General features: G+C 35.5%; 1 protein-coding gene across 5 annotated transcripts in view; it reads left to right on the top strand.

The window, feature by feature from the left end:
* The window catches only part of ZNF148 (zinc finger protein 148), a 146,755-nt gene that overhangs the window by 83,508 nt on the left and 36,210 nt on the right, over positions 1-27,037 (top strand). For all 5 annotated transcript variants that reach the window (XM_037837349.1, XM_037837353.1, XM_037837351.1 and 2 more), the window contains 3 exons: positions 2,246-2,371; positions 11,896-12,019; positions 13,305-13,388. In XM_037837349.1, the coding sequence (XP_037693277.1) occupies positions 2,246-2,371; positions 11,896-12,019; positions 13,305-13,388 (334 nt within the window). The remainder of the gene's footprint in view (positions 1-2,245; positions 2,372-11,895; positions 12,020-13,304; positions 13,389-27,037) is intronic.

Here is a 27,037-nt window from a genome sequence, read left to right as displayed (position 1 = left end):
TCTGACATATTTCCTGTCTATTAGATTTCTTGATGCTTAAATAAATGTTTCTAAAATCTAGCAAACCAGTCTTTTCAAATGCCATAGCACCCCTGATGCCTGCTTTGATTAATTACAGTTTGGTTTATTTTAGATGAAAAGTAACACTGAGAAAATGAAATATGTTTTCTTTGAAAGACAGGTCCCAAGGAAAGGGAAGATAATTTATGCATGAATTATTGTCTCTTACCATGCTTGAGAAGTTTTCGTGTATTTATAGATTATTTTCATCTTCCTTGGGTGAAAGACTTTTCTCGAGTTTTTGCAACTCATTCTTTCTAGATATCTTATCATCATATTCATCTTTTTATGTTTTTAAAGTTACCAGTAACCTTTCCAAGTACCTCTAAGTACCTCAGCTGGACCTTATAATTTAGTGTATTAGGTCATAAGTTATATGTAGAGGAAATTACTTTATTACACTTATGAATAAGCCTGTTGGGTCATTTTAAAATGTAGCTTGCTCTGTCTATTTGACATACATTATGATTTGATCTGTTGATACTTCTCATTTGGGGCTGTGTTTTCATAATGCTAAAAGTACTAATACCACTTTTCATATGTGGAAAAAACTAAAAGGTTCAGATACAGGTATTTATCTTTTTCATTGTCTACAAATAAAGGTCCTTGGGTTTGTGAATAGCTGCTAATTGCAGAGCTTATTTGTGAATCTGTCTTCCACTCTACTTGACACTTCAGCTAAAATGAGTTCCTTTTTTATTGCTACATGCTACATTTTCATGGTTTATTTATAGTTTATAAGCTGAAAGAAATGTTTGAACTACTTTTTGGTGGCCCTACAAAATGGACATAGCAATTCAATAGCACTTAGACAGTGTGCTGTCATCTCCTTGTCTCATAACCACCCCAAGTAGTTGTGTTTCAGAAAATACCACTTCAGGGGTGGTAAGATATATGTCATCTTCCAAAGCCTTGGTGGTAATTTTACTATTCTGTTTCATATTCTATACAGATGACACTAACAAAAGTCATACAGTTGAACTATAGTACTGTTCTATGACCTGATGGAATTATTAGCTAAATATTCATTATGTCATGTTTTGTGCCAAGGTTCTCCTTGATTTGTGATGCTCTTTATCAGTCATTATATTATAGGGTAATACATACATTGCCTACATTTCAGGAATTCTTAAAAGCTTCTAATTCTTTATTTTGCCAGTCTGAAATCCCATGAACCTCTTCTGCACACCTATCTTTTAAATGCTAAGAATCCTGAAGATGTTTGTAATTTTCTGCATCTTTTTATTTTTGAGTATGTTTTTTGAAAATGTAGCCTTTAGCACATTGTACTTCCTGGGTTTTTCTTAAGGATTTTTAGTGCATTTCATAGGCTGATGAGTTGAAAGTTTTTTATTTTAAAGATTTCCATGTTTTCACAAGAGCAGTGAGGAGTGGATGATAGAACATCATCAGTTTCAATAAGAATTGATGGCATCAGCAGTCTTAGAACCTTGATGGAATTTTTTTACAGCAATCAACCCCATTTGTGTGAGAACTGAGTTCTAAAGATGGCATAATGTTGAAATTTTACTGTTCCTTGGCATATTTCTCTTTATTATGAAGTATCATGTCTTGGATACAGTGGCAGCCTAGTGCGTAGGGTGTTAGTCCTATGCAAGTCTATAAACACATAGTGGTGACAGTTTGATGTAAAAGGCCAGGAAGATATTGGCTAAGATATTGTCAGAAGTATTGAGCATAAAGATAATTAAATTTTCATAGTTAATTTGTCTTATCCGTCTTTTGATGTGGTCTTTTGGAATTTTGTATTGTTTTCTAGCCCATTGAAATGTCTAAATACACATTTAATCTCCCAGTATCTAACTGATTTTAGGTACTTAAACTTTTTTTACTTACTCTTTAGCATTAGTTTCCTTAAATGTGGAAATGAAATTGATGTTACCGTGACTTCTGCTTTATTCTGCGAAGTCTGGTGATCATCTTTTCCCAAGACATCTTTCATCTTTTTTTCCATATAGACATTTTTTTAAAGTTTATCTTTTGATGTATGTACTCTTGATGCTTGTTTCTGAATTGCCTGTTAATAAATCCTTTAGCATCCTCTTCAGTTGGCACATCCTCATGCTGGGAGCTCCTATATATAGGTTTAGCAGAGGATTAAACATACTTTTTGTTACAATGGACTTCTTATTTATTTCTAAAAAAAAAAATTTTTTTTTAACAGATAAGTGTAAAGCAGGAAATTACTTTTACTGATGTATCTGAGCAACTGATGAGAGACAAAAAGCAAATCAGAGAGCCGGTAGACTTACAGAAAAAGAAGAAGCGGAAACAACGTTCTCCTGCAAAAGTAAGAGAATATATTAATGTCGTCGTCCCTGACCTCTTAATCACATACTGTGGTTTATCGGGCTTATAAGACAAAAGCAAAAGGAACCATGGGGAGGGGAGGAGTTGCATGCCTGTATAAAGGTGGTGGGCTACCTCTCTCACTTTTTTCTGCTTTACTTTCACTATGTGTCTTTGTTCCCTAAAAACTGACAGACGTTAAGCAGTGCCCTTGTTTCTCATACATGTCAGTTTTGCTTATTTTAAAATTAAGGTTTCAGGAAATTTCAGTATCAGTTTTTCATGAGGATAAATTGTGGAATACCTGTAATAGAATGTAAGCTGTATCATAAGAGCCTGGAATGATAGGCATAAACAGGCCCTCAGTAAATATTTTACTGATGAATAAATGAATTCGTAAATAAATAGGTGACCCAGTAAATATTATTAGGAGTTGCCTGCTTTATTTCTCCTCTTTAGTACAGTGATACTTGATTATATGTGGCATTTTTGGTATTCCTAGATATTCTCTGAATTCTGTACAGTGTGGTTTATATCTTTATAGTTATTTTTCATTTTTTGTTTTCTTCCCCATGTAATTTAGAAGTCTTTTAAAGATCATGTTATACTTTGATCTTTTTGGCTTTTTTTGATGTCTCTTTTTTTTTTTCATTTGTGATTTGAAACCATCATTATTATTGATATATTTTGTATTCTTTTGGACTCGGTTGTGTGATGGGGTCACCAGGTACTGACTTGCAAGAGCTGATTGCTGAACTTTTAGAAATTTTGCAAGCCAGTTGTTAAAACCATTGGTAGCTTGAAATCACTCGTAGTGAGAGTATTTACACCATGGATATCAGCAGGTGCTTCCCAGTCTCGCATTCCCCTTAACAGGTTGCTAAACATTTACCAACATACCACTTTTGAGATAAATAAGTTTGCCCACTATAGCAGATTTCAAAAAATATAGAGAGACTAAAATAACCCTTAGTCACATTTCCTAGAGATAACTGCCTTAATTTTCTGCCACATTCCTGTTCTTTTAAAAATTTTTTCATTTGTTTGTGTGTATGTATATGATTTCCTAATTTTTAGCACTTAAAATGTGTGTAATCTGTTTTTGTACTTAAAATGTTAATAATAATGGTTTTTATAAACATTTTATTAGCTGCATAATTTTTGATATCACAGTTTTATTAACAATTGCTCTGTTATTGGACATTGAAGTTGCATTTTTTTTCTTCATTTTAAATCATACTGCAATTAAAATATCTGTTTAGATCTTTGTGAACTAGTGAGTCAAAAGGCATGAACTTTTAAAAAGTTTTCTTGATAATGTTACTCCTTTCAGAAATGTTTTATCAGTTGCAGTCTGAAATAATTTATGATAATAATTGATGTTTCTTTGGGTTTCCTAGTGATCCATGGGGAATCTTCTTAAAGCCTTTCAAACCAATAGAATATATTCAGGCTTTGTATTGTTCCAGATATTTTATTACTATGTTTTCCTGGTATTATTCTTGAGTGTCACGTCTTTGTGAAATTCTGACTAAAACACAGATTGTTATCTTCTATTAGGGTGTTATTTGGAATCTTTATTTGGTGTCTCTTCTAGGTAGCTCTAAAATACAGATAATACAGATCTGATTTTTATAGGGTTTAAGTTCTTTCATTTGTCTAATTTGAGATAAACTCATTTATAATGTATTATTTTATAGTAGTTCTAAAGGTATTATTTGTTAGGTATTTATATACCTATGTAGTTGCCAAGGAAAGATTTGGTCTATATTTAGTGTATATAAGAAAATGTTTTAGGGAAGTGTTATTAGGGAATTAATTAGGAGAGTGAAATGACTAGAAATGAAATATAGCATACTGGGGTGTGACAACGAAAACCTGTTTATGAATGAGTTTTAAATTGTGCTGACCTGTTCTTTGTAATGGGTCAGAGAATGGTTGTGGGCTCTTTTTAACACTGGTCTGCAGTCTCCAGATGAATGGTTACTTTTGATTGGAAACTTAGAATTTTGAGGCATAGCTAATAATTTTCTCACATTTTCTTAGAAGTGAGTTCTAAAATTAACAGTTGAGATTTTTCATTAAAGTAATTCTGTCTGTCCTTTTTTTGAAGAGAAAGCATATCTCAGGCTTACAAATCAGTAAGTGTTGCTTTTTTGAATTCCTTAAGAATAATTTTAAGTTTCTTAAGGAATTGTAACTTGTAATGCATCTTTCCCAAATCTTGAATTTTGCCATTGTGAGTATTTTGTGTGTGTGAGCATTGTTTCATATTAGATTCAGGGTCTATACAGGAAATATATCTAAAGTACTGTAATGGATTTTTTATAAAAATATCAGAGCATATGCATCTATATGAATGTGGCTCCCTTCTTAATAAGCCTTGTGAGAAGTGCTATATTTATCATGTCACCCTTAGCTACTATAGATTTCAAGCAATAATTGCATTCTGAACTTCTGTCATATAGAAAAGCCTAATCATCTTAAGAAAGGTTTGATATTTGAAAATTGCCAAAATATATTTGGAAACATGTCTGATAAAGAGGTTAAATAAGTTAGGGAGTATTATCAAGATCAAGTTATTTGACACTATCATGGAATGAGCTATTTTATGACAGTAAATTTTCTACCTAATAGAAGCTTGCTCCTTTTAAATGTCAAATTTAATTTAATTTTATACTTTGATGGAAATTTTTAATGTGTTGTTTCCCTTTCTAAATATGGTGTATTTGAACATAATTCAGCTTTTAATGTCTTGGAGTTGATGTTATTAACATTAAAAAAATTATCTATTGTAACGAAACACCCTGGGATGACTGAGATATTAGGGCTTTTACATTGCTATGCCTATGTGGCCATTTAACATCACTTTCCTTTGCCCCTTTGAATCTATTTTTGTTCTGTTGTGGATTAGGACTGCAGATAACCAAAGTTACTGTTATTCAATCTCAGTGAATTCATGTCAGTGGTTCTCCTGGCTGTGCTTTAGAGTCACCTGTAGGACTTCTTCCAGTTGGAGGTGCCCAGACCCCACCCCTGGAGATTCTAATTTAAGGAGTTTCCATTTATGCTTTGAAAGAGAGCTGGAGGTGATTGTGGTGTTCAAGACCTCAAGTCTCGATTGCTGCATAACTGAGGTGTTACCAACCGACTTTGCTGTTGACTTGTTATGTGAATTATGAGATAACACTTTTCACTTTAAAAGGATTTTAGGAGACTTTTTGAGTTAACATTAATGAACTCTAGAAATTCTTTTCAGCAAAATATACAATATCATCTTAGTATTGCTATTATCTAATATCCTTAATATCTTAGGATCATAACCGTTTTATAAGTATTCAGACTCCTTAATAACTGGATGAGGGTACTTTGAGTTACTTTTCTTTATTCTGAAATTTATATCCTTTTTCATTTATTCAACAAATAATTTACGTTCTTGTTGTGTGCCAAGATTTTTATCAGGTACTGAAGAAAGGAACTGGGTTTGTTTGTTGTAACACTTTAGGTGGTGTTCTGGTTTGCTAATGCTGCCAGGATGCAAAACACCAGAAATGGATTGACTTTTATAAAGGGGGTTTATTTGGTTACGCAGTTACAGTCTTAAGGCTATAGAATGTCCAAGGTAACGCATCAATAATCAGATACCTTCACTGGAGGATGGCCAATGGCATCCTGAAAACCTCTGTTAGCTGTGAAGGCACGTGGCTGGTGTCTGTTCCAAGTTCTGGTTTCAAAATGGCTTCGTCCCAGGACGTCTTCTCTAGGCCACAGCTCCTCTTCAAAATGTCACTCTCAGTTGCTCTTGGAACATTTGTCCTCTCTTAGCTTCTCCGGAGCAAGAGTCTGCTTTCAACGGCGGTCTTCAAACTGTCTCTCACCTGCAGCTCCTGTGCCTTCTTCAAAGCGTCCCTCTTGGCTATAGCAAGCTCGCTCCTTCTGTCTGAGCTTATATAGTGCTCCAGTAAACCAATCAAGGCCCACATTGAATGGGTGGGACCACAGCTCCACAGAAACCATCCAGAGTTATCATCCACTGTTGGGTGGGGCACATCTCCATGGAAACACTCAAAGAATTACAATCTACTCAACACTAATTCGTCTGTCCACACAAGATTACATCAAAGATAATGGCATTTTGGGGGACATAATACATCCAAACCAGAACAGGTGGTCTGCTTAGAAATTGATTATTCAAAGTTATGCTTAACTCAGGAAAGAAGAGCAAAGAGATTATAAATTTTATAGAGTCTTTTCCATATTATGGAGGATTTTGGTATCATGAAGATTTAAAATGGAATGGTATAAAATGAGGAAAGTTTAATTAAAAGTAGAGAAATAGATACATCTGGCATTTGTCATACTTTCTTCTGTATGTATCCTTGACTTGGTAAGAAGTGGGATTTGACCATGAAAAACTAATTATAAAGACTGGGGATGAAAAGGAAATATGGAATAGTACTTAAGAGAAAATGAAGTAAGGAATGAATAAAATAATGAATTAGTGTTTTATTTATCTTATTTTCCCTGGGAACTGTGTGTTCTGGGTAAATTATTTTTCTACAGAATTGAACCCTAACTTAAAAATTAAAAAAAATATTGATGTAAATCTTTCTTTTAAAAATATCACAAGCTTCTTTGCCTCAGTATTAAGGAAACAGCAAAAACAAACAAAGAAACAAAAAAACCACCAAACTTTGCTAAAACTAGGTTCTTTATGCTGAATATCAGTTATTGTACTATGCTTATTACATCGTGGTATCCTTGGACTATTAAGGTCTATAGTTTACATTCCCTTGTCACATAACTATTATGCTATTGTAGATGGTAGGACTGAGTTTTCCCTATTCCTTCTGCAAATAGTTACTGGTATGCTGAAGATCTGGGTGTTTTTTTGGTTGTTGATTGCCTTTCTTCCAAGAGGACCTCAGATGGTAATGTAATTTGTTTGTCCCTACACTGAATTACTGTAGGATTCTGTGCTTATTTTAGTGCTGTTTCTTTGTTTCATCTTCCTTCTTGTAGTTCCCCTTCCATGTTTTGCTGCCATTAGTTCAGAATCTCTTATTTTCAGTATGATATCTTCTGCTCCCTAGCTGTCACCATAAAAAATCTGCCGTCTACATCCTTTTTGTCTCCTATCTTGATATGTACAAACTAGGGCAAAAACCACCTTTCCAAAGTGAAAATGCGTGTGTAAAATTAAATTTGACAAACTTAGTTCCTGAGAAGGAAAAAGGAACTTTATTCTTTTCCTTTGGAGAGAAGTACACAGTTTTTATGGCTTACATTACGGTTGGGTTTAATTTCCTTATCTAATTATGAGTTTCATGTATGGAGCTGTCAAAAGTTTGCCATTGAAAATGAAATCTGATGAGTAAAATCTAGTAGTGAGAAACAATAAAAACAAATGTAGAAGAATGAAAGAAAGTGAGATTCCAACATGAGGGTGGGATATTAGAGATAACTAGGATAGTAAAGATATCTTGATGGTTATTGCTCTGAATGACTTTGTTATTTTGTTGTACGTCTTTGGAGTTGCACCCCCACCCCCCACCCCGTCTGGTTCCTCTTTATTTGACTTGACAGAATCAAAAATCACTCTGGAACAACTCAGTTCATTTTTTTCATTTGTTAATTGAACTTAATAGTTTAGTAATTCCCTTTCTGTTCTAAGATTGTGCACTCTTCATTTGAGTTGCACTATTCTTTAATGCTCATTGGATTTGGACATTAAAGGGGATTTAAAAAGTCCTCCCTTCCCCCCTTCCCTCTGCCCCAGTTTCAATAAAGTACCTAATATTTGGTAAGAAATTTAATGTTATCTCCTCTACGTTGCTTTTTGGGTTTTGATGGTTTACAAGTAGATTTAGATTGATTAAGGAATGTATGGTAAAAACTATAACCATTAGTTCAAAATAGGTTTTAATTATTTTTGTAGTACCTATGTATAATGGGAATAAATGTCTGATTTAAGAGTAGAACCTTTCTCATTGAGAAGTGTCATTTCCATAATTCATTGGCAGTGATCCTTGAGGAGTGAAAAAAATCTGAATTGAAGAGGCAGAGTTTAGAGCTTTGCCTGATGAAAGTTGGTAGATTATGTAGATAGCTAGCTGACAATAGATTTGGCTCAGAACAGAAAATATATCTCCAGTGGACCATGAGATTAAAGAAGCTGATTTATCTGAGTTCCTTTTGGTATTGAATATATTTTCTGTAAAATCCTGTTTTGAATTGATTAAATATTTAAGAAAAAAATCAAGTAGGTTGAGTATTGTTTAGACTATTACTAATTTCTCCACTCGTTATGAAACCTGACTTTTGGTTTTTATAATATATCATATTTCTCTTGTAGTAGCAATGACAGGAGATAAAGCATCTGGAGATTCTATAGCAGGCATCTTAGGATTTAAATTTTGAAACTTCATATTCTTCAATTGTAATGGTATTCATGATGTAGTATTCTTTTTTTTTTTTATTATTATATGATTTCATTTATTTGAGATGTCCAGAAGAAGCAAATCCAAATGGGCAGAAAGTAGATCAATGGTTGGCTAAGGCTAGAGGAGAAGAGGGAATGGGAAGTGACAGCTAATGGGTAGGAGGTTTCTTTATGGGATGACTAAAATATTCCAAAATTAGAAAGTGCTGAGTATTGCACATATCTGGGAATATATTAAAAATCATTGAATTGTACACTTTAAAGTAGTGAATTTTATGGTGTGTGAATTATATATCAATGAAAGTTATTAATTTAAATGCCCAGATGCAGTATTCTTAATGTTAAAGAGAAAAAAAGAAAGCAGAAATATTTCCTGGTACCAGCAGAGGCAAACACACTCAACCTCAACTGGTAGGCTAGCTACATTCTACTAAAAGATCTTGAAAGGGTGTGAGCAAGAAACGAAGCCAAGCTTATACCAGGGAAGATTTCACTTACATTAATATGCTATTTCTGTTTCACTGTGAAACTTTGTTCTCTGCATGACCTCCACTCTATGACATTACTCAGTGATTTGAAGACTTTGAAAAATGGAAGTTTCACATCTCCTGAGGATTGTTTGGTATAGATAACAGGCAGCCATGCCTATAGACATTTGTAGAGTGCCAGACACTTTTTGGACATTTGGATTATAGTGGTGAATAAAACAGACAAAATCTGGTGAATATATATATAAAGCAGATTACAAATTGGAAGGACCGTTAGTGTTCTTCTTAGACAAAATGAATTTTATGCGATGTCCTTTAAACAAAGATGTTTGTTACTCTGCCCTAATTTTTTAAAAAAACAGAAAAATGAAATATAAAATATCTAAGAATTTGATCTTTCTGTTTTTGAACTTATAAATATGCTAGATTTTCCAGTGTGTTTTTTCACAGAGCAGTGGTAGCTGATTCATTTATAAAATCCACCTTGAATTAGGGCTTGAAGCCACAATGAAAGGCAGCATTACTGCCAGTGCCAGAAAACAATGACCTAGAACTCCTTAACTCTTGATAAAAGGGCTTTGTACAAAGATTACATCCGTTTCACATAAAGCAACTTGGGCCAGATTTGTTTCCTCAAAGCCTTCCCTTGCAGTTTCTTTGCCACAGAAGGCTATTGAGCTGCCATGATTTTGGCACTTAGATCTTGTCGTTTATTACCAACATATGTGAAAAAAATACTTGGTGTTTTCAGTTCTGCTTTATATAAAATATTAAGCAACTTTAATATTTGCTTTATGCTAGAAATATTTTGAACTATATTTTAAAAGATCTTGTGTTTTTCTTTTTGTATAGTGTTAACTTGCATGTTATTTTGTGACTTGGAGGGGTTGAAAAAATTTTAAACTGCCTGGCCAGAGATGAAACTTTCCATTCTCACTGACTCTCTTCAGGAAGCTGTGACACCCACTTTCATTCTTCTGCCAAATGTTTCCCTCTGTGACTTTAGTGCATAGTCTTTGAAGCATTGTTGACCACATTGGCAGTTTGCCCAGAACCCAAAAGCTCTGTATAATTTGCATAATAACCATTGATTCACATACAGTATAGGCTGAATTGTCTCCTTGAATTTAAATAAAAAAAGCAATTTTAAAGATTAAAGTATTTTTTCCTTACCTACTCCCTTACTCCTCTTTTCTTCTAGGTTTGAGAAGTGGTCATAGCTATATATTTGTAGATCCTAATCAGTTTCTACAGGCCTTTATATTTCTTAAGATGTTTCTCAGATTTGTCTGTCCTGTGTTGGAGAGTTTCTTAGCTCTTACTCTATATGCCCCTACTTCCAGCATTGCTTCCGTTTGACTTTCCCTGTTCCTTCTGATTTTACCTTCTGGTTTTCTTTCCTTCTTTCTTTCTTATAATATTCCATCTTTTTTCTCTCCTCAATAATGAGAAAGGAAACATTTATTATTTTCATACTGCCACGTGTCTGATGAGAGAGGCAGTTCCATGTTGCATGTTGAACAGTTGTTGATAAATTGGAATACATGAAGGCCCACCCCAGACCTTCTCTCTAGCAGTAACCAGACCAGGCTCACAGTATTCGAAAATCAAGAAAGCCCGGGAAGATAAGATTGATTTCTTCGACTTCTGTCTTCCTTCCCCATACTCACATCTAATTTATTTATCCAACCAGTGTTTTTAGGAATATATCTAACAATAATTTAGTAATCTTACACATGCTGTAATAACCTTACAGATCCTGGACTGAGCCAGACTCTAAATTCTACCCTAGGATGATGTGAAACAGTTTTCACATTTTCCCCCCTTAAAAAAAGAATTTAATAGATAAGCATTTATATGTTTCAGAAAAAATGTTTGATTGTGTATAGTATATAAAGTCCCTCTCCTATCCAATTTCCTGTTTGCCCAGTTCCCAAGCCCCTATACACCACAGTTGTGTGCCTTTTATGTATATGCTTTTCAAGTAGTTTTTATGCATATACAAAAAGATACACACATATATTCCCATATGAACATGTATATAGAAGTTAGTAAAAGTATACATACAGGGTTCTGAACCTTCTTTTTTTTCACTTAGAAAATCCTGGAGATCTTTCTATATAAGTACATATGCATACATAGAGAACTTTTTTGTCTTATTTTGCAACCATATGATAGTAAATTGTATTTAATTTTTTGTTTATTTAGAGCGTATCTAAAACATAAGACTCTTGCCCTGCGATTGTGAGGATTTTAACTTGAAAACATCGCTCTACTCACCCTAGCAGAGAACACTTAGGACTCCATTGGATATCAGCATTGGAGGGGTGGGGGTGAAATACTGAGATCTTACTTAGCTAGCTTCCAAGGTTTTATTAGTGATTTTTTTAACCATTCCGAGCCATATTGTACTTTCTTACAATTAATGGTAACATTATTCTAACAGTTTTTTCAGGATTATTAGGAAAAAACATTTCATAATCTCTGATGAGCATTGTTTGGATTAAAAGGCATTAATCTTTTTATAAATTAGTATTTAATTACATTTTAAAAACATCTTTCTTTTGTTTTTTTGCCTTTTTTTTTTAAAACTAGATCCTTACAATAAATGAGGATGGATCACTTGGTTTGAAAACCCCTAAATCTCATGTTTGTGAGCACTGCAATGCTGCCTTTAGAACGAACTATCACTTACAGAGACATGTCTTCATTCATACAGGTATTTCTTGAATTAAATTGGACTTTATGGCCATTAAGATTATCTTTGCTTTTTTTATTTTCCTGTAAATGTCATTTATTTCTTAAGACCATATCTAACCTGGCATTCCAAATCAGAGATTTTCTAGGCCAGTGTGTCAGAAGGAAACCTGCAAAACCTTTAAATGATGAAACAGCATGGATGTACAAAATTAATTGAATAGTCTTGATCAGGACACTTATTTGGCATAGTGTGTTCCTTTAGAAAAATGATTAAATAATGTACTATGAAAAGCTTCTCAACATTTATATTTCTGTGCCAGACAGTCAGGTGGAATTTGAAGTATAGATTTAGGAATCAAATAAAATAAATGATGGTTTAGATCATGAAGTTTAGAGAACAAAACTAAAGACTGATCATAGTTCTTTGTGGAAGCAGACTAGGTATGTAGGATGGAAGGGGGGAAAATGGGAGGTTTTAACTAGGAAAATGCAGTGCCCCGGAAGCCAAAAGAAGTCCCTCCGTGAAAACAGTGTCAAAATCTACAGAGAGGATAGAGGTCTTCAAGAAAAGATCATTGGAGTAAATATTTTAGCAAGGAGATCATGGGTAACTTTTAAGAAAGCAGAGTATAAGGGTCAAAGCATGAGTGGGGGAAGAATGTGAGATTTAGGGTAGACGACTCTTACAAAAGTGTCATGGTAAAAGAGGAGAGAAGATAATAAAATAGGAGAGTTTCAGGATTGCAGGAAAGTTTCTTGGCTTAGAGCAGACCTAAGAATCATTAAAGGAAAGAAAGACTTTAACAGAGAGAGAAAGCTTGAAAAGACAGGATATTTTTTTAAGGGGATGTTTAGAAAGTTCTAAAGGTTCTGCAGAAGATAAGTGAAAGAGAATAAAAGAATGGCTACATGGAGAACAGGATGGGTGCATCTTGCTTCAGATAAAAAGGAAGAAGAGATAGTTAAGCTATACTATGCAACATCTAGAGTCCTTTCCAGCCCCTATGGTTTTTTTAATTCTATTTAAAATCCTTTTGTATCCTTTTTTTTTTTTCCTTGAAGGATATAGATCCAATTTAATCTCATTTTTTGGGTGATTGTAAGAATGTGAATGTTTGAATCCTGGGAGAAAATATGAGAGGAAATGCAGTTTTGTTAAGTTAATGAGCAGTATCAAAAATTTGTGTGGATAAGTTGGAATTTTCCAAAATCTGGGCTTCTAAGATTTATTTTTCCTCAGAAATAGTAACTATAAACTGTTGTTTTATTCAGTAACTAATTTATGGATGTGAAATTATTTTAAGGCGAAAAACCATTTCAATGTAGTCAATGTGACATGCGTTTCATACAGAAGTACCTGCTACAGAGACATGAGAAGATTCATACTGGTGAGTGTTGGCACCCTTACTAGGGTCTTAAAATTACTATTTCAAATGTAGGGAACAATTTTTAATAAGTAGCAACAATTTGTTGCCACTTTCATTGGTTTTGTTTCTTAAGATTATAAATCGTGCCTCTTTTTTTTTTCTTCAGTAAATCAGTGTTAATGGTTAAGTCTTGGCTTTTAATGTCCAAGCTGAATAAATTACTTTGAAATAGAATTTCGTATAACTTAATATACACATTTAAAATGGCTGAAGGAAAGAAACTTTTGTGAAATAGATGTTTCCTTAGGTGTTTAAAAGTTTGGAGTAGGTAAGACTATTATTCACACTAGTCTGGGGGAGGAAGTCAAAACACTTGAGCCCTAATTTTTTTTTTTTTTTTTTTTCACCTATTTGTGTATATGGCTTACTATATCAAGAGAGATGCGATCTTAAAAAGTTGGGAACTTGTAGTTTTCCAGTCAAGTTGTTACTGATTTAGAAACAAGGATCTCGGTTGATCACATTTATTTGCATTTATTTTATTCTTATTCACTAATTTTAAACCAAGTTTTATAAGTCACCTTGATTTTGTAGACTGTCACCTTTTGACCTTTGATCCTCTAAGGATTGTGAAGTGTTTCTTTAGAATTGATGTTCCGTGTTTTGGCTTTTTTGTGACCAAATTAGAGCAGAAATGGTGATTTTTACATTTAAATAAAACTGTGAGTGATGTTGATGACACATTATTATATGAATATTGAAAATATTAAAATTCTTCATATTTATCTGTATAAAGTACTCAAGCAAGTACCTGCCCAGTGCACTTTGTCATAAAGAAGCAACTTTTTCTTCCTGACAACTTTCCTTTAACTTCTTTGTCCCTGACAAAGAAGCATAAATGTGTTTTGTCTGCCTAAATAAAGCTTCAGCAGTTCATTGCACTTATATGTTTTGATGTTCTATTTTTTAAAGATCATTTTGTACATCCCTTAATATCAGTTTCTTGAGTAAATGTTCATTCATCACTTTTAGGTATAAGGGAGTGTGCTAAGTACTGAGGCAGAAAGAGCAACTTAATGGATTTTGTGTGACTTAGAGCTAAGTTAAATTTCTATACAAGAGTAAAATTTGATCAGATAAAAATGAAAGTGCTTAAATATGTTTTTGTATGTTTTTATCACTTACTAGATTTTTATGATTTCATTCATTAAAAAAACTCATTGAGCCTTTAGTATTTTTCAAGTACCAGAAATACAGATATATATCAGGCAATTTCCTTGGAGTTTACATTCTACTGGGAAAATACACATGAACAAGCATGGTGTAATTAGTGTTACAGTTTTGTAATAAATGCTGTGGTTCACCCAAGAGAAGAAAATTTGCTGTCTGTTAAAGGTTAATTAAGGAAAGCATCACAGAAAAGCTGCATGAGGCTAAGTTAAAGAATATATATGTGTATGTATATATATGTGCATCTGAAACAAAGACTTTGAAAAAGTACTTACCCTTATTGCACTCTGATATTTCTTTGCTAGTGAATTCTTTTTCAAAGTGCTGGTTGCAATACTACACTCCCACTATTTTTGAAAACAACTGATTTTTTAGGTCATGGGATATCTTGAATTTAAGAACTGTGTGATGTGAAGTGTAGTTAATGTTTGTTAAGAATTCACTGAGTACCAGATATTGTGCTAGAGGATTTGGTAAGTATCTCACTTAATTCTCAAAAGAAGCCTGAAGAGCTGTTACTATCCCATTTTATAGATGAGGAAGTAGGAAGCTCACAGATGTTAAGAAACTTTTCTAAATTTATATAATGTAGTAGTTGATGGAACCAAGATTACAGCTCAAGTATCTGATTCCAGAGTACACGTGTGAAATCACTGACTATGAAGAACTGATTACTCTGCCACTAGGGTCAAGGGGATATACTAAGTTATAAGTTAGGGTTCCTATGCATTTAATAACATCTAAAAGGGGTGGAAACAAGGACAGGAGTTCTCTTGTTGTAGAGAATGTATTTAAAAGAAGATAAGGGGTTGAGAGGAATGCTGGGCAAACCAGTCACTGTGGTTCCTTAATAGAAATGTTTCTTTTCAGGAAAGACTCAGTTTTGCTCTATTGTCCAGTTTGCTTCCTCATACTGCCACCCCCAATCACAGGTGGAGTTGATATAAGGGGAGTAGGTTTTCCTTTTTATTTCATTTCTTGATTCTTTTTATAAACTCTTTCAAGTTGGTAAATTAATCAAGATATCTATAAATTAAACCTACTTGAGTATATATAAATGTAGAACCACAAATATATTCTCCATTGTTTTATTATTCCTTCCTTACTCTTCTTTCTCTCATGTTCTAAATGATTTTTCTTTTTCATGCAGGGGGAGGGAGTGCCCTAAAGTGTGCCCATGTTAAGAAAGCTCTCTCTTTCTTTCTCTCTCTGTAGGCTCTTAGTTTAGAAGAATACATTGAAATAGTATGACTTGTGTATCCATTTTTAAATTGTCGGGCAGGTAATGAGTCACCTATCAACTGATCCTTAAAGGCTATGTGATGAGAAGAACTATCAGTTCTTCTTAAAGGCTGTTTTTTCCTTATAGCCTCCCTCGTCTCTTTAGGTCTCATACTGTCTCCTCCCAGCTCCAAAGCCCTTTCTCTGATTTATTTGCAACGTGATTATGAATGATTACTTCTTTGGCTGCTGCTTGCCACCATAAAAAATCCTCTGTGCCTTTTAAAAACCAAAAACCTAACTTGATTAGGGTTTCAAATAGAAAACTTTCGAAGTTGGCCTGGGCAGGCTGTTAGCAAATTCTGTTTTCTAAATTTGTGCTAACCAGTGAAATATCATTTTAGGGGAGTGTACTTTTTCATCTGGAGGTTGGTCCGTGAAATTCTGGTTAAATAATTATTCCTTTAGTATAAGGCATTGAAAATTGTTAAAATGCAAATATCTTTGGGACTGCTATTTTTGGCAACTGTGGAAGATAATTTTTTTATTTTTGTGAATTTATCTTAGTGCTTCACTTAGAGTATGTTTTGGGATATGGGATGAAAGGTGAGGGGTTGAGGCCAAGGTTGAATATAAAGATCCTAAGTGATAATATAAACATTTATCTTCATGGATTTATTTTGTGATCACGTGCTTTTGTCTAAGATTTATATTTTCAAAATGTGTATATATAGAATAAATGTTCGTATGATATATATCCAGTTTTCAAGCAGTTGTGTTCTTTTCTACTCACCTTGTGACTGTTTTACTCTAAGGAAATGCTGGTCTTATCTTCATGGGAAAGGAGTGTATGGGCATGTGAGGCGTGAAGAACTTAAGTACAATTTTCAATATTTTATTTTTCTATACTCTAAAAAGTAAGCCACTGTTCCTGATGTTTTAACTGTTATATGCTGTAGCAAATCATGGTTGCTTTTTTTTAGTTGTAGTAGTTTTCATATTTTTTTATTTTAATTGGCAAAAGTGTTATGAAACCATATCTCTATATAGGGAATTTTATAAAATGGTTTGTCCCCCAAGATAAAAGGGAGTTTGACGTGGAATATGACTCCCGGGTAGGAATGTAGACCTGGCATCGTGGGACGGAGAACATCTTCTTGACCAAAAGGGGGATGTGAAAGGAAATGAAATAAGCTTCATTGGCAGAGAGACTCCAAAAGGAGCCGAGAGGTCACTCTGGTGGGCATTCTTTTTTTTTTTATCTTCATTTTATTGAGGTAAATTCACATACCATGCAGTCATACAAAACAAATCATACTTTCGATTGTTCACAGTACCATTACATAGTTGTACATTCATCACCTAAATCAATCCCTGACACCTTCATTAGCACACACACAAAAATAACAAGAATAATAATTAGAGTGAAAAAGAGCAGTTGAAGTAAAAAAGAACACTGGGTACCTTTGTCTCTTTGTTTCCTTCCCCTATTTTTCTACTCATCCATCCATAAACTAGACAAAGTGGAGTGTGGTCCTTATGGCTTTCCCAATCCCATTGTCACCCCTCATAAGCTACATTTTTATACACCTGTCTTTGAGATTCATGGGTTCTGGGTTGTAGTTTGATAGTTTCAGGTATCCACCACCAGCTACCCCAATTCTTTAGAACCTAAAAAGGGTTGTCTAAAGTGTGCGTAAGAGTGCCCACCAGAGTGACCTCTCGGCTCCTTTTGGAATCTCTCTGCTACTGAAGCTTATTTCATTTCCTTTCACATCCCCCTTTTGGTCAAGATGATGTTCTCCGTCCCATGATGCCAGGTCTACATTCCTCCCCGGGAGTCATATTCCACGTTGCCAGGGAGATTCACTCCCCTGGGTGTCTGATCCCACGTAGGGGGGAGGGCAGTGATTTCACCTTTCAAGTTGGCTTAGCCAGAGAGAGAGGGCCACATCTGAGCAACAAAGAGGCATTTGGGAGGAGGCTCTTAGGCACAAATATAGGGAGGCCTAGCCTTTCCTTTGCAGCAACCGTCTTCCCAAGGGTAAAACCTATGGTAGAGGGCTCAACCCATCAAACCACCAGTCCCCTATGTCTGTGGTCATGTTAGCAACCATGGAGGTGGGGTAGCCCAATACCCCTGCATTCTCCACAGGTTCCTCAAGGGGGCACTACATCTTTTTTTCCTTGTTTTTCTTTTTTTTCTTTAACTTTCCCTTCTTTTTTAAATCAACTGTATGAAAAAAAAGTTAAAAAGAAAACAAACATACAATAAAAGAACGTTTCAAAGAGACCATAACAAGGGAGTAAGAAAAAGACAACTAACCTAAGATAACTGCTTAACTTCCAACATGTTCCTACTTTACCCCAAGAAAGTTACCTAATATAGCAACATTTCTGTGAACTTGTTCCTACTATATCCATCAGAAATTAACAGACCATAGTCATTCCTGGGCATCCCCAGAACGTTAAATAGCTTATCTGTTCTTCTTGGATTATTGTTCCCCCTTCCTTAATTGCTCTCTATTGCTAGTTCCCCTACATTCTACATTATAAACCATTTGTTTTACATTTTTCAAAGTTCACATTAGTGGTAGCATATAATATTTCTCTTTTTGTGCCTGGCTTATTTCGCTCAGCATTATGTCTTCAAGGTTCATCCATGTTGTCATATGTTTCACGAGATCGTTCCTTCTTACTGCCGCGTAGTATTCCATCGTGTGTATATACCACATTTTATTTATCCATTCATCTGTTGAAGGACATTTGGGTTGTTTCCATCTCTTGGCAATTGTGAATAATGCTGCTATGAACATTGGCGTGCAGATATCTGTTCGTGTCACTGCTTTCCGACCTTCCGGGTATATACCGAGAAGTGCAATCGCTGGATCGAATGGTAACTCTATATCTAGTTTTCTAAGGAACTGCCAGACTGACTTCCAGAGTGGCTGAACCATTATACAGTCCCACCAACAGTGAATAAGAGTTCCAATTTCTCCACATCCCGTCCAGCATTTGTAGTTTCCTGTTTGTTTAATGGCAGCCCTTCTAACCGGTGTTAGATGGTATCTCATTGTGGTCTTAATTTGCATCTCTCTAATAGCTAGTGAAGCTGAACATTTTTTCATGTGTTTCTTGGCCATTTGTATTTCCTCTTCAGAGAACTGTCTTTTCATATCTTTTGCCCATTTTATAATTGGGCTGACTATACTATTGTCATTGAGTTGTAGGATTTCTTTATATATGCAAGATATCAGTCTTTTGTCAGATACATGGTTTCCAAAAATTTTTCCCATTGAGTTGGCTGCCTCTTTACCTTTTTGAGAAATTCCTTTGAGGTGCAGAAACTTCTGAGCTTGAGGAGTTCCCATTTATCTATTTTCTCTTTTGTTGCTTGTGCTTTGGGTGTAAAGTCTAGGAAGTGGCCGCCTAATACAAGGTCTTGAAGATGTTTTCCTACATTATCTTCTAGGAGTTTTATGGTACTTTCTTTTATATTGAGCTCTTTTGTCCATTTTGAGTTAATTTTTGTGTAGGGTGTGAGGTAGGGGTGATCTTTCATTCTTTTGGATATGGATATCCAACTCTCCCAGCCCCATTTGTTGAAAAGACCATTATGACTCAGTTCAGTGACTTTGGGGGCCTTATCAAAGATCAGTCGGCCATAGATCTGAGGGTCTGTCTCCGAATTCTCAATTTGATTCCACTGATCTATATGTCTATCTTTGTGCCAGTACCATGCTGTTTTGACAACTGTGGCTTTATAATAAGCTTCAAAGTCAGGGAGTGTAAGTCCTCCCACTTCGTTTTTCTTTTTTAGAGTGTCTTTAGCAATTCGAGGCATCTTCCCTTTCCAAATAAATTTGATAACTAGCTTTTCCAAGTCTGCAAAGTAGGTTGTTGGAATTTTGATTGGGATTGCATTGAATCTGTAGATGAGTTTGGGTAGAATTGACATCGTAATGACATTTAGTCTTCCTATCCATGAACATGGAATATTTTTCCATCTTTTAAGGTCCCCTTCTATTTCTTTTAGTAGAGTTATGTAGTTTTCTTTGTATAGGTCTTTTACATCTTTGGTTAAGTTTATTCCTAGGTACTTGATTTTTTTAGTTGCTATTGAAAATGGTATCTTTTTCTTGAGTGTCTCTTCAGTTTGTTCATTTCTAGCATATAGAAACATTACTGACTTATGTGCATTAACCTTGTATCCCACTACTTTGCTAAATTTGTTTATTAGCTCTAGTAGCTGTATCGTCGATTTCTCAGGGTTTTCTAGATATAAGATCATATCATCTGCAAACAATGACAGTTTTACGTCTTCTTTTCCAATTTGGATGCCTTTTATTTCTTTGTCTTGCCGGATTGCCCTGGCTAGCACTTCCAGCACAATGTTGAATAACAGTGGTGACAGCGGGCATCCTTGTCTTGTTCCTGATCTTAGAGGGAAGGCTTTCAGTCTCTCACCATTGAGTACTATGCTGGCTGTGGGTTTTTCATATATGCTCTTTATCATGTTGAGGAGGTTTCCTTCAATTCCTACCTTTTGAAGTGTTTTTATCAAAAAGGGATGTTGGATTTTGTCAAATGCTTTTTCAGCATCTGTTGAGATGATCAATTTATTTTTCCCTTTTGACTTGTTAATGTGTTGTAATACATTGATTGATTTTCTTATGTTGAACCATCCTTGCATGCCTGGAATAAACCCCACTTGGTCATGGTGTATGATTTTTTTAATGTGTCTTTGGATTCGATTTGCCAGTATTTTGTTGAGGATTTTTGCATCTATATTCATTAGGGAGATTGGCTGGTAGTTTTCCTTTTTTGTAGCATCTTTGCCTGATTTTGGTATTAGATTGATGTTAGCTTCATAAAATGAGTTAGGTAGTGTTCCATTTTCTTCAATGTTTTGAAAGAGTTTGAGTAAGATTGGTGTCAGTTCTTTCTGTAAAGTTTGGTAGAATTCCCCTGTGAAGCCATCTGGCCCTGGGCATTTATTTGTGGTAAGATTTTTGATGACTGATTGGATCTCTTTGCTTGTGATGGGTTGGTTGAGGTCTTCTATTTCCTCTCTGGTCAGTCTAGGTTGTTCATATGTTTCCAGGAAATTGTCCATTTCCTCTACATTGTCCAGTTTGTTGCCATACAGTTGTTCATAGTATCCTCTTATAATTTTTTTTTTTTTCTGTTGATTAGGCCTAAGATTCCTCATTATTTTTTTTTAATCATCATTTTATTGAGATATATTCACATAGCACGCAGTCATACAAAACAAATTGTACTTTCGATTGTTTACAGTACCATTACATAGTTGTACATTCATCACCTAAATCAATCCCTGACACCTTCATTAGCACACACACAAAAATAACAAGAATAATAATTAGAGTGAAAAAGAGCAATTGAAGTAAAAAAGAACACTGGGTACCTTTGTCTGTTTGTTTCCTCCCCCTATTTTTCTACACATCCATCCATAAACTAGACAAAGTGGAGTTTGGTCATTATGGCTTTCCCAATCCCATTGTCACCCCTCATAAGCTACATTTTTATACAACTGTCTTCGAGATTCATGGGTTCTGGGTTGTAGTTTGATAGTTTCAGGTATCCACCACTATAATTTTTTTTTTTTTTTTAATTTCTTCAGGATCTGCAGTTATGTCACCTTTTTCATTCATTATTTTGTTTATATGGGTCTTCTCTCTTTGATTTTGTCAGTCTAGCTAGGGGCTTGTCAATCTTGTTGATCTTCTCAAAGAACCAACTTTTGGTGATATTTATCCTCTCTATTGTTTTTTTGTTCTCTATGTCATTTATTTCTGCTTTAATCCTTGTTATTTCTTTTCTTGTACTTGGTTTAGGATTGGTTTGCTGTTCATTTTCTAGCTTCTTCAGTTGATTCATTAGTTCTTTGATTTTGGCTCTTTCTTCCTTTTTAATATATGCGTTTAGTGCTATAAATTTCCCCCTTAGCCCTGCTTTTGCTGCATCCCATAGGTTTTGGTATGTTGTGTTCTCATTTTCATTTGTCTCTATATATTTAGCAATTTCTCTTGCTATTTCTTCTTTAACCCACTGATTGTTTAGGAGTGTGTTGTTTAACCTCCAGGTATTTGTGAATTTTCTAAGTCTCTGATGGTTATTGACTTCTAATTGTATTCCATTGTGGTCAGAGAATGTGCTTTGAATAATTTCAATCTTTTTAAATTTATTGAGGCTTGTTTTATGTCCCAGCAGATGATCTATTCTGGAGAAAGTTCCATGAGCACTAGAAAAGTATGTGTATCCTGGTGATTTGGGATGTAATGTCCTGTATATGTCTGTTAAATCTAATTCATTTATCAGATTGTTTAGGTTTTCAATTTCCTATTGGTCTTCTGTCTGGTTGATCTATCTATAGGAGAGAGTGATGTGTTGAAGTCTCCCACAATTATTGTGGAAACATCAATTGCTTCCTTTAGTTTTCCCAGTGTTTCTCTCATGTATTTTGTGGCACCTTGATTGGGTGCATAGACATTTACGATTGTTATTTCTTCTTGCTGAATTGCCCCTTTTATTAGTATGTAGTGGCCTTCTTTGTCTCTCAAAACATCCCTGCATTTGAAGTCTATTTTATCTGAGATTAATATTACTACACCTGCTTTCTTTTGGCTGTAGGTTGCATGAAATATTTTTTTCCATCCTTTCACTTTCAGTTTCTTTGTGTCCCTGTGTCTAAGATGAGTCTCTTGTATGCAGCATATTGATGGTTCATTTTTTTTGATCCATTCTGCGAATCTATATCTTTTAATTGGGGTGTTTAATCCATTTACATTCAACGTTATAACCGTGAAGGCATTTCTTGAATCAGCCATCTTATCCTTTGGTTTATGTTTGTCATATTTTTCCCCTCTGTCTATTAATATCCTTTATTGTACCCATACCGAATCTCTTCAGTACTGAACCTTTCTCCAAGTCTCTCTGTCCTTTCTTTGTTTCTCTGTCTGTAGGGCTCCCTTGAGTATCTCCAGTAGGGCAGGTCTCTTGTTAGCAAATTCTCTCAGCATTTGTTTGTCTGTGAAAAATTTAAGCTCTCCCTCAAATTTGAAGGAGAGCTTTGCTGGATAAAGTATTCTTGGCTGGAAATTTTTCTCACTCAGAATTTTAAATATATCGTGCCACTGCCTTCTTGCCTCCATGGTGGCTGCTGAGTAGTCACTACTTAGTCTTATGCTGTTTCCTCTGTATGTGGTGAATTGCTTTTCTCTTGCTGCTTTCAGAACTTGCTCCTTCTCTTCTGTGTTTGACAGTGTGATCAGTATATGTCTCGGAGTGGGTTTATTTGGATTTATTCTATTTGGAGTTCGCTGAGCATTTATGATTTGTGTATTTATGTTGTTTAGAAGATTTGGGAAGTTTTCCCCAACAATTTCTTTGAATACTCTTCCTAGACCTTTACCCTTTTCTTCCCCCTCTGGGACACCAATGAGTCTTATATTTGGACGTTTCATATTATCTGTCATATCCCTGAGGTCCATTTCGATTTTTTCCATTTTTTTCCCCATTCTTTCTTTTATGCTTTCATTTTCCATTCTGTCATCTTCGAGGTCACTGATTCGTTTTTCAACTTCGTCTAGTCTTGTACTATGAGTGTCCAGAATCTTTTTAATTTGGTCAACAGTTTCTTTAATTTCTATAACATCATCCATTTTTTTATTTAGTCTTGCAATGTCTTCTTTATGCTCTTCTAGGGTCTTCTTGATTTCCTTTGTCTCCCGTACTATGGTCTCATTGTTCATCTTTAGTTCTTTGAGCAGCTGCTCTAGGTGCTGTGTCTCTTCTGATCTTTTGATTTGGGTGTTTGGGCTTGGGTTATCCATATCGTCTGGTTTTTTCAGATGCTTTGTAATTTTCTGTTGTTTTTGGCCTCGTGGCATTTGCTGAACTTGATAGGGTTCTTTTAAGATTTGTAGACCAACTGAAGTCCTTATCTCTAATTTATCAGATCTACAGCTTTGTGGAGTCCACTTTCCCTAACTAACCAGCAGGTGGCGTCCACGAGCCACCTGTTCTCCACAAGCCAGTTCTCCCCTGCTTAGCCTTTTTGGTGAGTGGGGGAGTGAGTCTTGTGGGGTCCAATTGGTGTACCAAGCTTGCGTGTGTAGTTGTTGTTGCCTGCCCTGTTTATGGGGCGTGTTTCTGGGCAGTCAGGGAGGGGGGGGGGTGGCTCTAACAATCAAATCTCCCTGGTGATCCTAGAGTTTTAAAGCTGCTGCAATAGTCTAATCCTTCAGTGCAGTCCTGCCACAGTTTGTCTCTGCCACTGACCCACAAGTCCTTGGTATTGGCGTATGGCTCCTGAGACTTGCAAGTGGGCCCCTCTTCCAGGCCGTGCACCCCGGGTCCTCTGTTGCGGGATGACTGTGCTATGTCACAGGTGAGTGCCGTCCCCCCAGGGCAGTTCTGGGCTGCTGGGCTGTGTAGGTAGGCTCCCAGTCTGCTGAAATGATGGCTGAATGGGGCTTTGTTAATTCACACTGCTGTACCTTCCCAACTCTGGGACAATCAGCTGAGGTTGCAGGGAAGGCTAATGTCCACGCCCAGTTTTGTGGTGTGTGCCTGTTATTTGAAGCACTTCCGTCACACTGGGTTGTCTGGGGCAGCTCTGGGCTATTGGGCTGGCGATGGGCAGGAGTGTTTCCTGTCCACCAGGATGATGGCTGTGAGCGGACACCCCCCTTTTCTTGGGAAGTTGTGGTGTTTAGTGAATTTTCTCAGCCACTGGATTATTGCGTTTTGTCTCAGAGCTCTCCTAGTTCTGCTCTTGACTTGACCTGCTTAAATTGCAAGTCTTTGAAGCTTTCTGTATTGGGCTTCTTAGAGTAATTGTTTTAGAAAAAGAAAAAAGGATTAAAAAAAAAACAAAAAAAAAAAAAAATGGGCCCTCCTCAGAGATCTAATGGGTTATTGAAATGCTACGAGACAAAGCAACCAGGGCCATTAAGGAAAGGTCCACAGGGCAGAGAGATCAGCTTTTCTTCAGGATTTGCATATGCGCCTCAGGACCTGAGTTCTGCCCTTCCCCTTTCTATGTTCACCAGAACTCCAAAAATCCTCCGCTTTTATTTTGGAGTTTTTCGTGTTGTTTTTTTTCTATGCCTGTCTCCTCTCTGCTGGTCTGGCTGCTCTCAGATTCTCTGGTGTCTGGTCTCAGTCTATCTATGGTTGGAGTTTGGATCAGTAGAATGAGTTTCTGATAAGGGCTGCCACTGCAGTTCTCCTTTCTCCTTCCCAGTGCTGACAGCCCCTCCTCCCATGGGACTGAGCCTGGCAGGGAGGGGTGCGGGTCCCCTGGCCACAAAAACTTACAGATTGCGCTGATCTCAGCAGTTCCACGTTTTCATGAGTGTTGTATGAAGTATGCCCAAAGTCAGATTGCTCTGTGGTGTCCAGTCCACACAGTTCCTGGCTTTCTACCTACTTTCCTGGAGGAGTATCTAAAACATACAGCTCACCAGTCCGCCATCTTGCCCCGCCTCTGGTGGGCACTCTTACGCACACTTTAGACAACCCTTTTTAGGTTCTAAAGAATTGGGGTAGCTGGTGGTGGATACCTGAAACTATCAAACTACAACCCAGAACCCATGAATCTCGTAGACAATTGTATAAAAATGTACCTTATGAGGGGTGACAATGGGATTGGGAAAGCCATAAGGACCACACTCCACTTTGTCTAGTTTATGAATGGATGAGTAGAAAAATAGGGGAAGGAAAGAAACAAACAAACAGAGAAAGGTACCCGGTGTTCTTTTTTACTTCAATTGCTCTTTTTTCACTTTAATTATTATTATTGTTATTTTTGTGTGTGTGCTAATGAAGGTGTCAGGGATTGATTTAGGTGATGAATGTACAACTATGTAATGGTACTGTGAACAATCGAATGTACGATTTGTTTTGTATGACTGCGTGGTATGTGAATATATCTCAATAAAATGAATATATAAAAAAAGGAGTTTGAAAGTATAACCAAGTCGTTCAATTATGCATGTTTGTTGTGTTTCTTTTCCCATATAGTTTTTTTTTAAGGCTTCTAGTTCTTGGTATATGAATTTCTGAAGATACAAATATAGTTAGAAACACTGGAAAAACATATCTTCTGCAATCCTGAAAACACATGTTGATCCTCTTGACTAGAACTTTTATTCACAACCATGTTAAATAGCTGAAGAATAATAATATTACTAGTTTTTTAAACTAGTTGGACTAGGTGAGTAGGGGACAGAGATAATGTTGGGTTAGTCTTGACTGATTTAGCTTAATATTTGTATTTCCTTCAGTATGGTTCAATTATTAATAAAAGTGATACTTTTCCTCATTTGTTTCCAAAGCCCTAATTTATAATTTTATCAGACACCAGAGAAGTCCTATTAAAAGAAAATGTTACAGACCTAATTAGAGTTTAACTCTTATTTGAGAGGATGAAGGAACTGAATACTGTTGGTGCTAATGTTGTCTGTCTTAGGAGCTTCTGGCTTTGTGATTGCTGAAGCCAGACAGTACTGGCATGGACAGAACTTGCCAAAAAAGATTAAGCAGGGAAAGTACAAATTCCTGTGACTGACATTCTCTGACTGACATTCTCTAGTTTAGAAGCTTTCACTAACCAGAATTTTTTCTCCTGAAAAAGAATTCTTACTAAACTTTCAATTATGGATAAAATACATAAAGGTTAAAAGTATAACCAAAACATCTCAGTAAAAGATAAATCATTCATATATATAATTATATGATACTTTTTAAACTTTTAAGGTTCTTTGTTTTGTGAGGATAGGAGAAGCCATCCAGAAAATTAACCCAATTTAATAATAATGTTTTAGAACTGAAATATGGAGGATCAGAGGCTTTATAATGAAAGTTGTCTTATTTTCAATTGTGTATATATTTTATATGTGTGTGAATATGCACCCTCCAAATACATATAAAATGGTTCCTGTTTGTTCATAGTGACTATAGTGAGAAAAAAAAAATTACCATTTGTTTTGACAAGTCTCAAGTTTATAATTCAGGAAGTTTGGAATCTGTTGAAGTGGTCTCAGTCTTCTTTGTTTTTTTTCTAATTATTATTCATTTTATTGAGGTATATTCACATGCCATGCAGTCATACAAAACAAATCGTACATTTGATTGTTCACAGTACCATTACGTAGTTGTACATTCATTACCAAAATCAATCCCCGACACCC

Source organism: Choloepus didactylus, chromosome 1, assembly GCF_015220235.1.
Source record: "Choloepus didactylus isolate mChoDid1 chromosome 1, mChoDid1.pri, whole genome shotgun sequence".
NCBI lineage: Eukaryota > Metazoa > Chordata > Mammalia > Pilosa > Megalonychidae > Choloepus > Choloepus didactylus.
The sequence above is the reverse complement of the archived record's forward strand: the minus strand, read 5'-3'. Positions and strand labels throughout refer to the sequence as shown.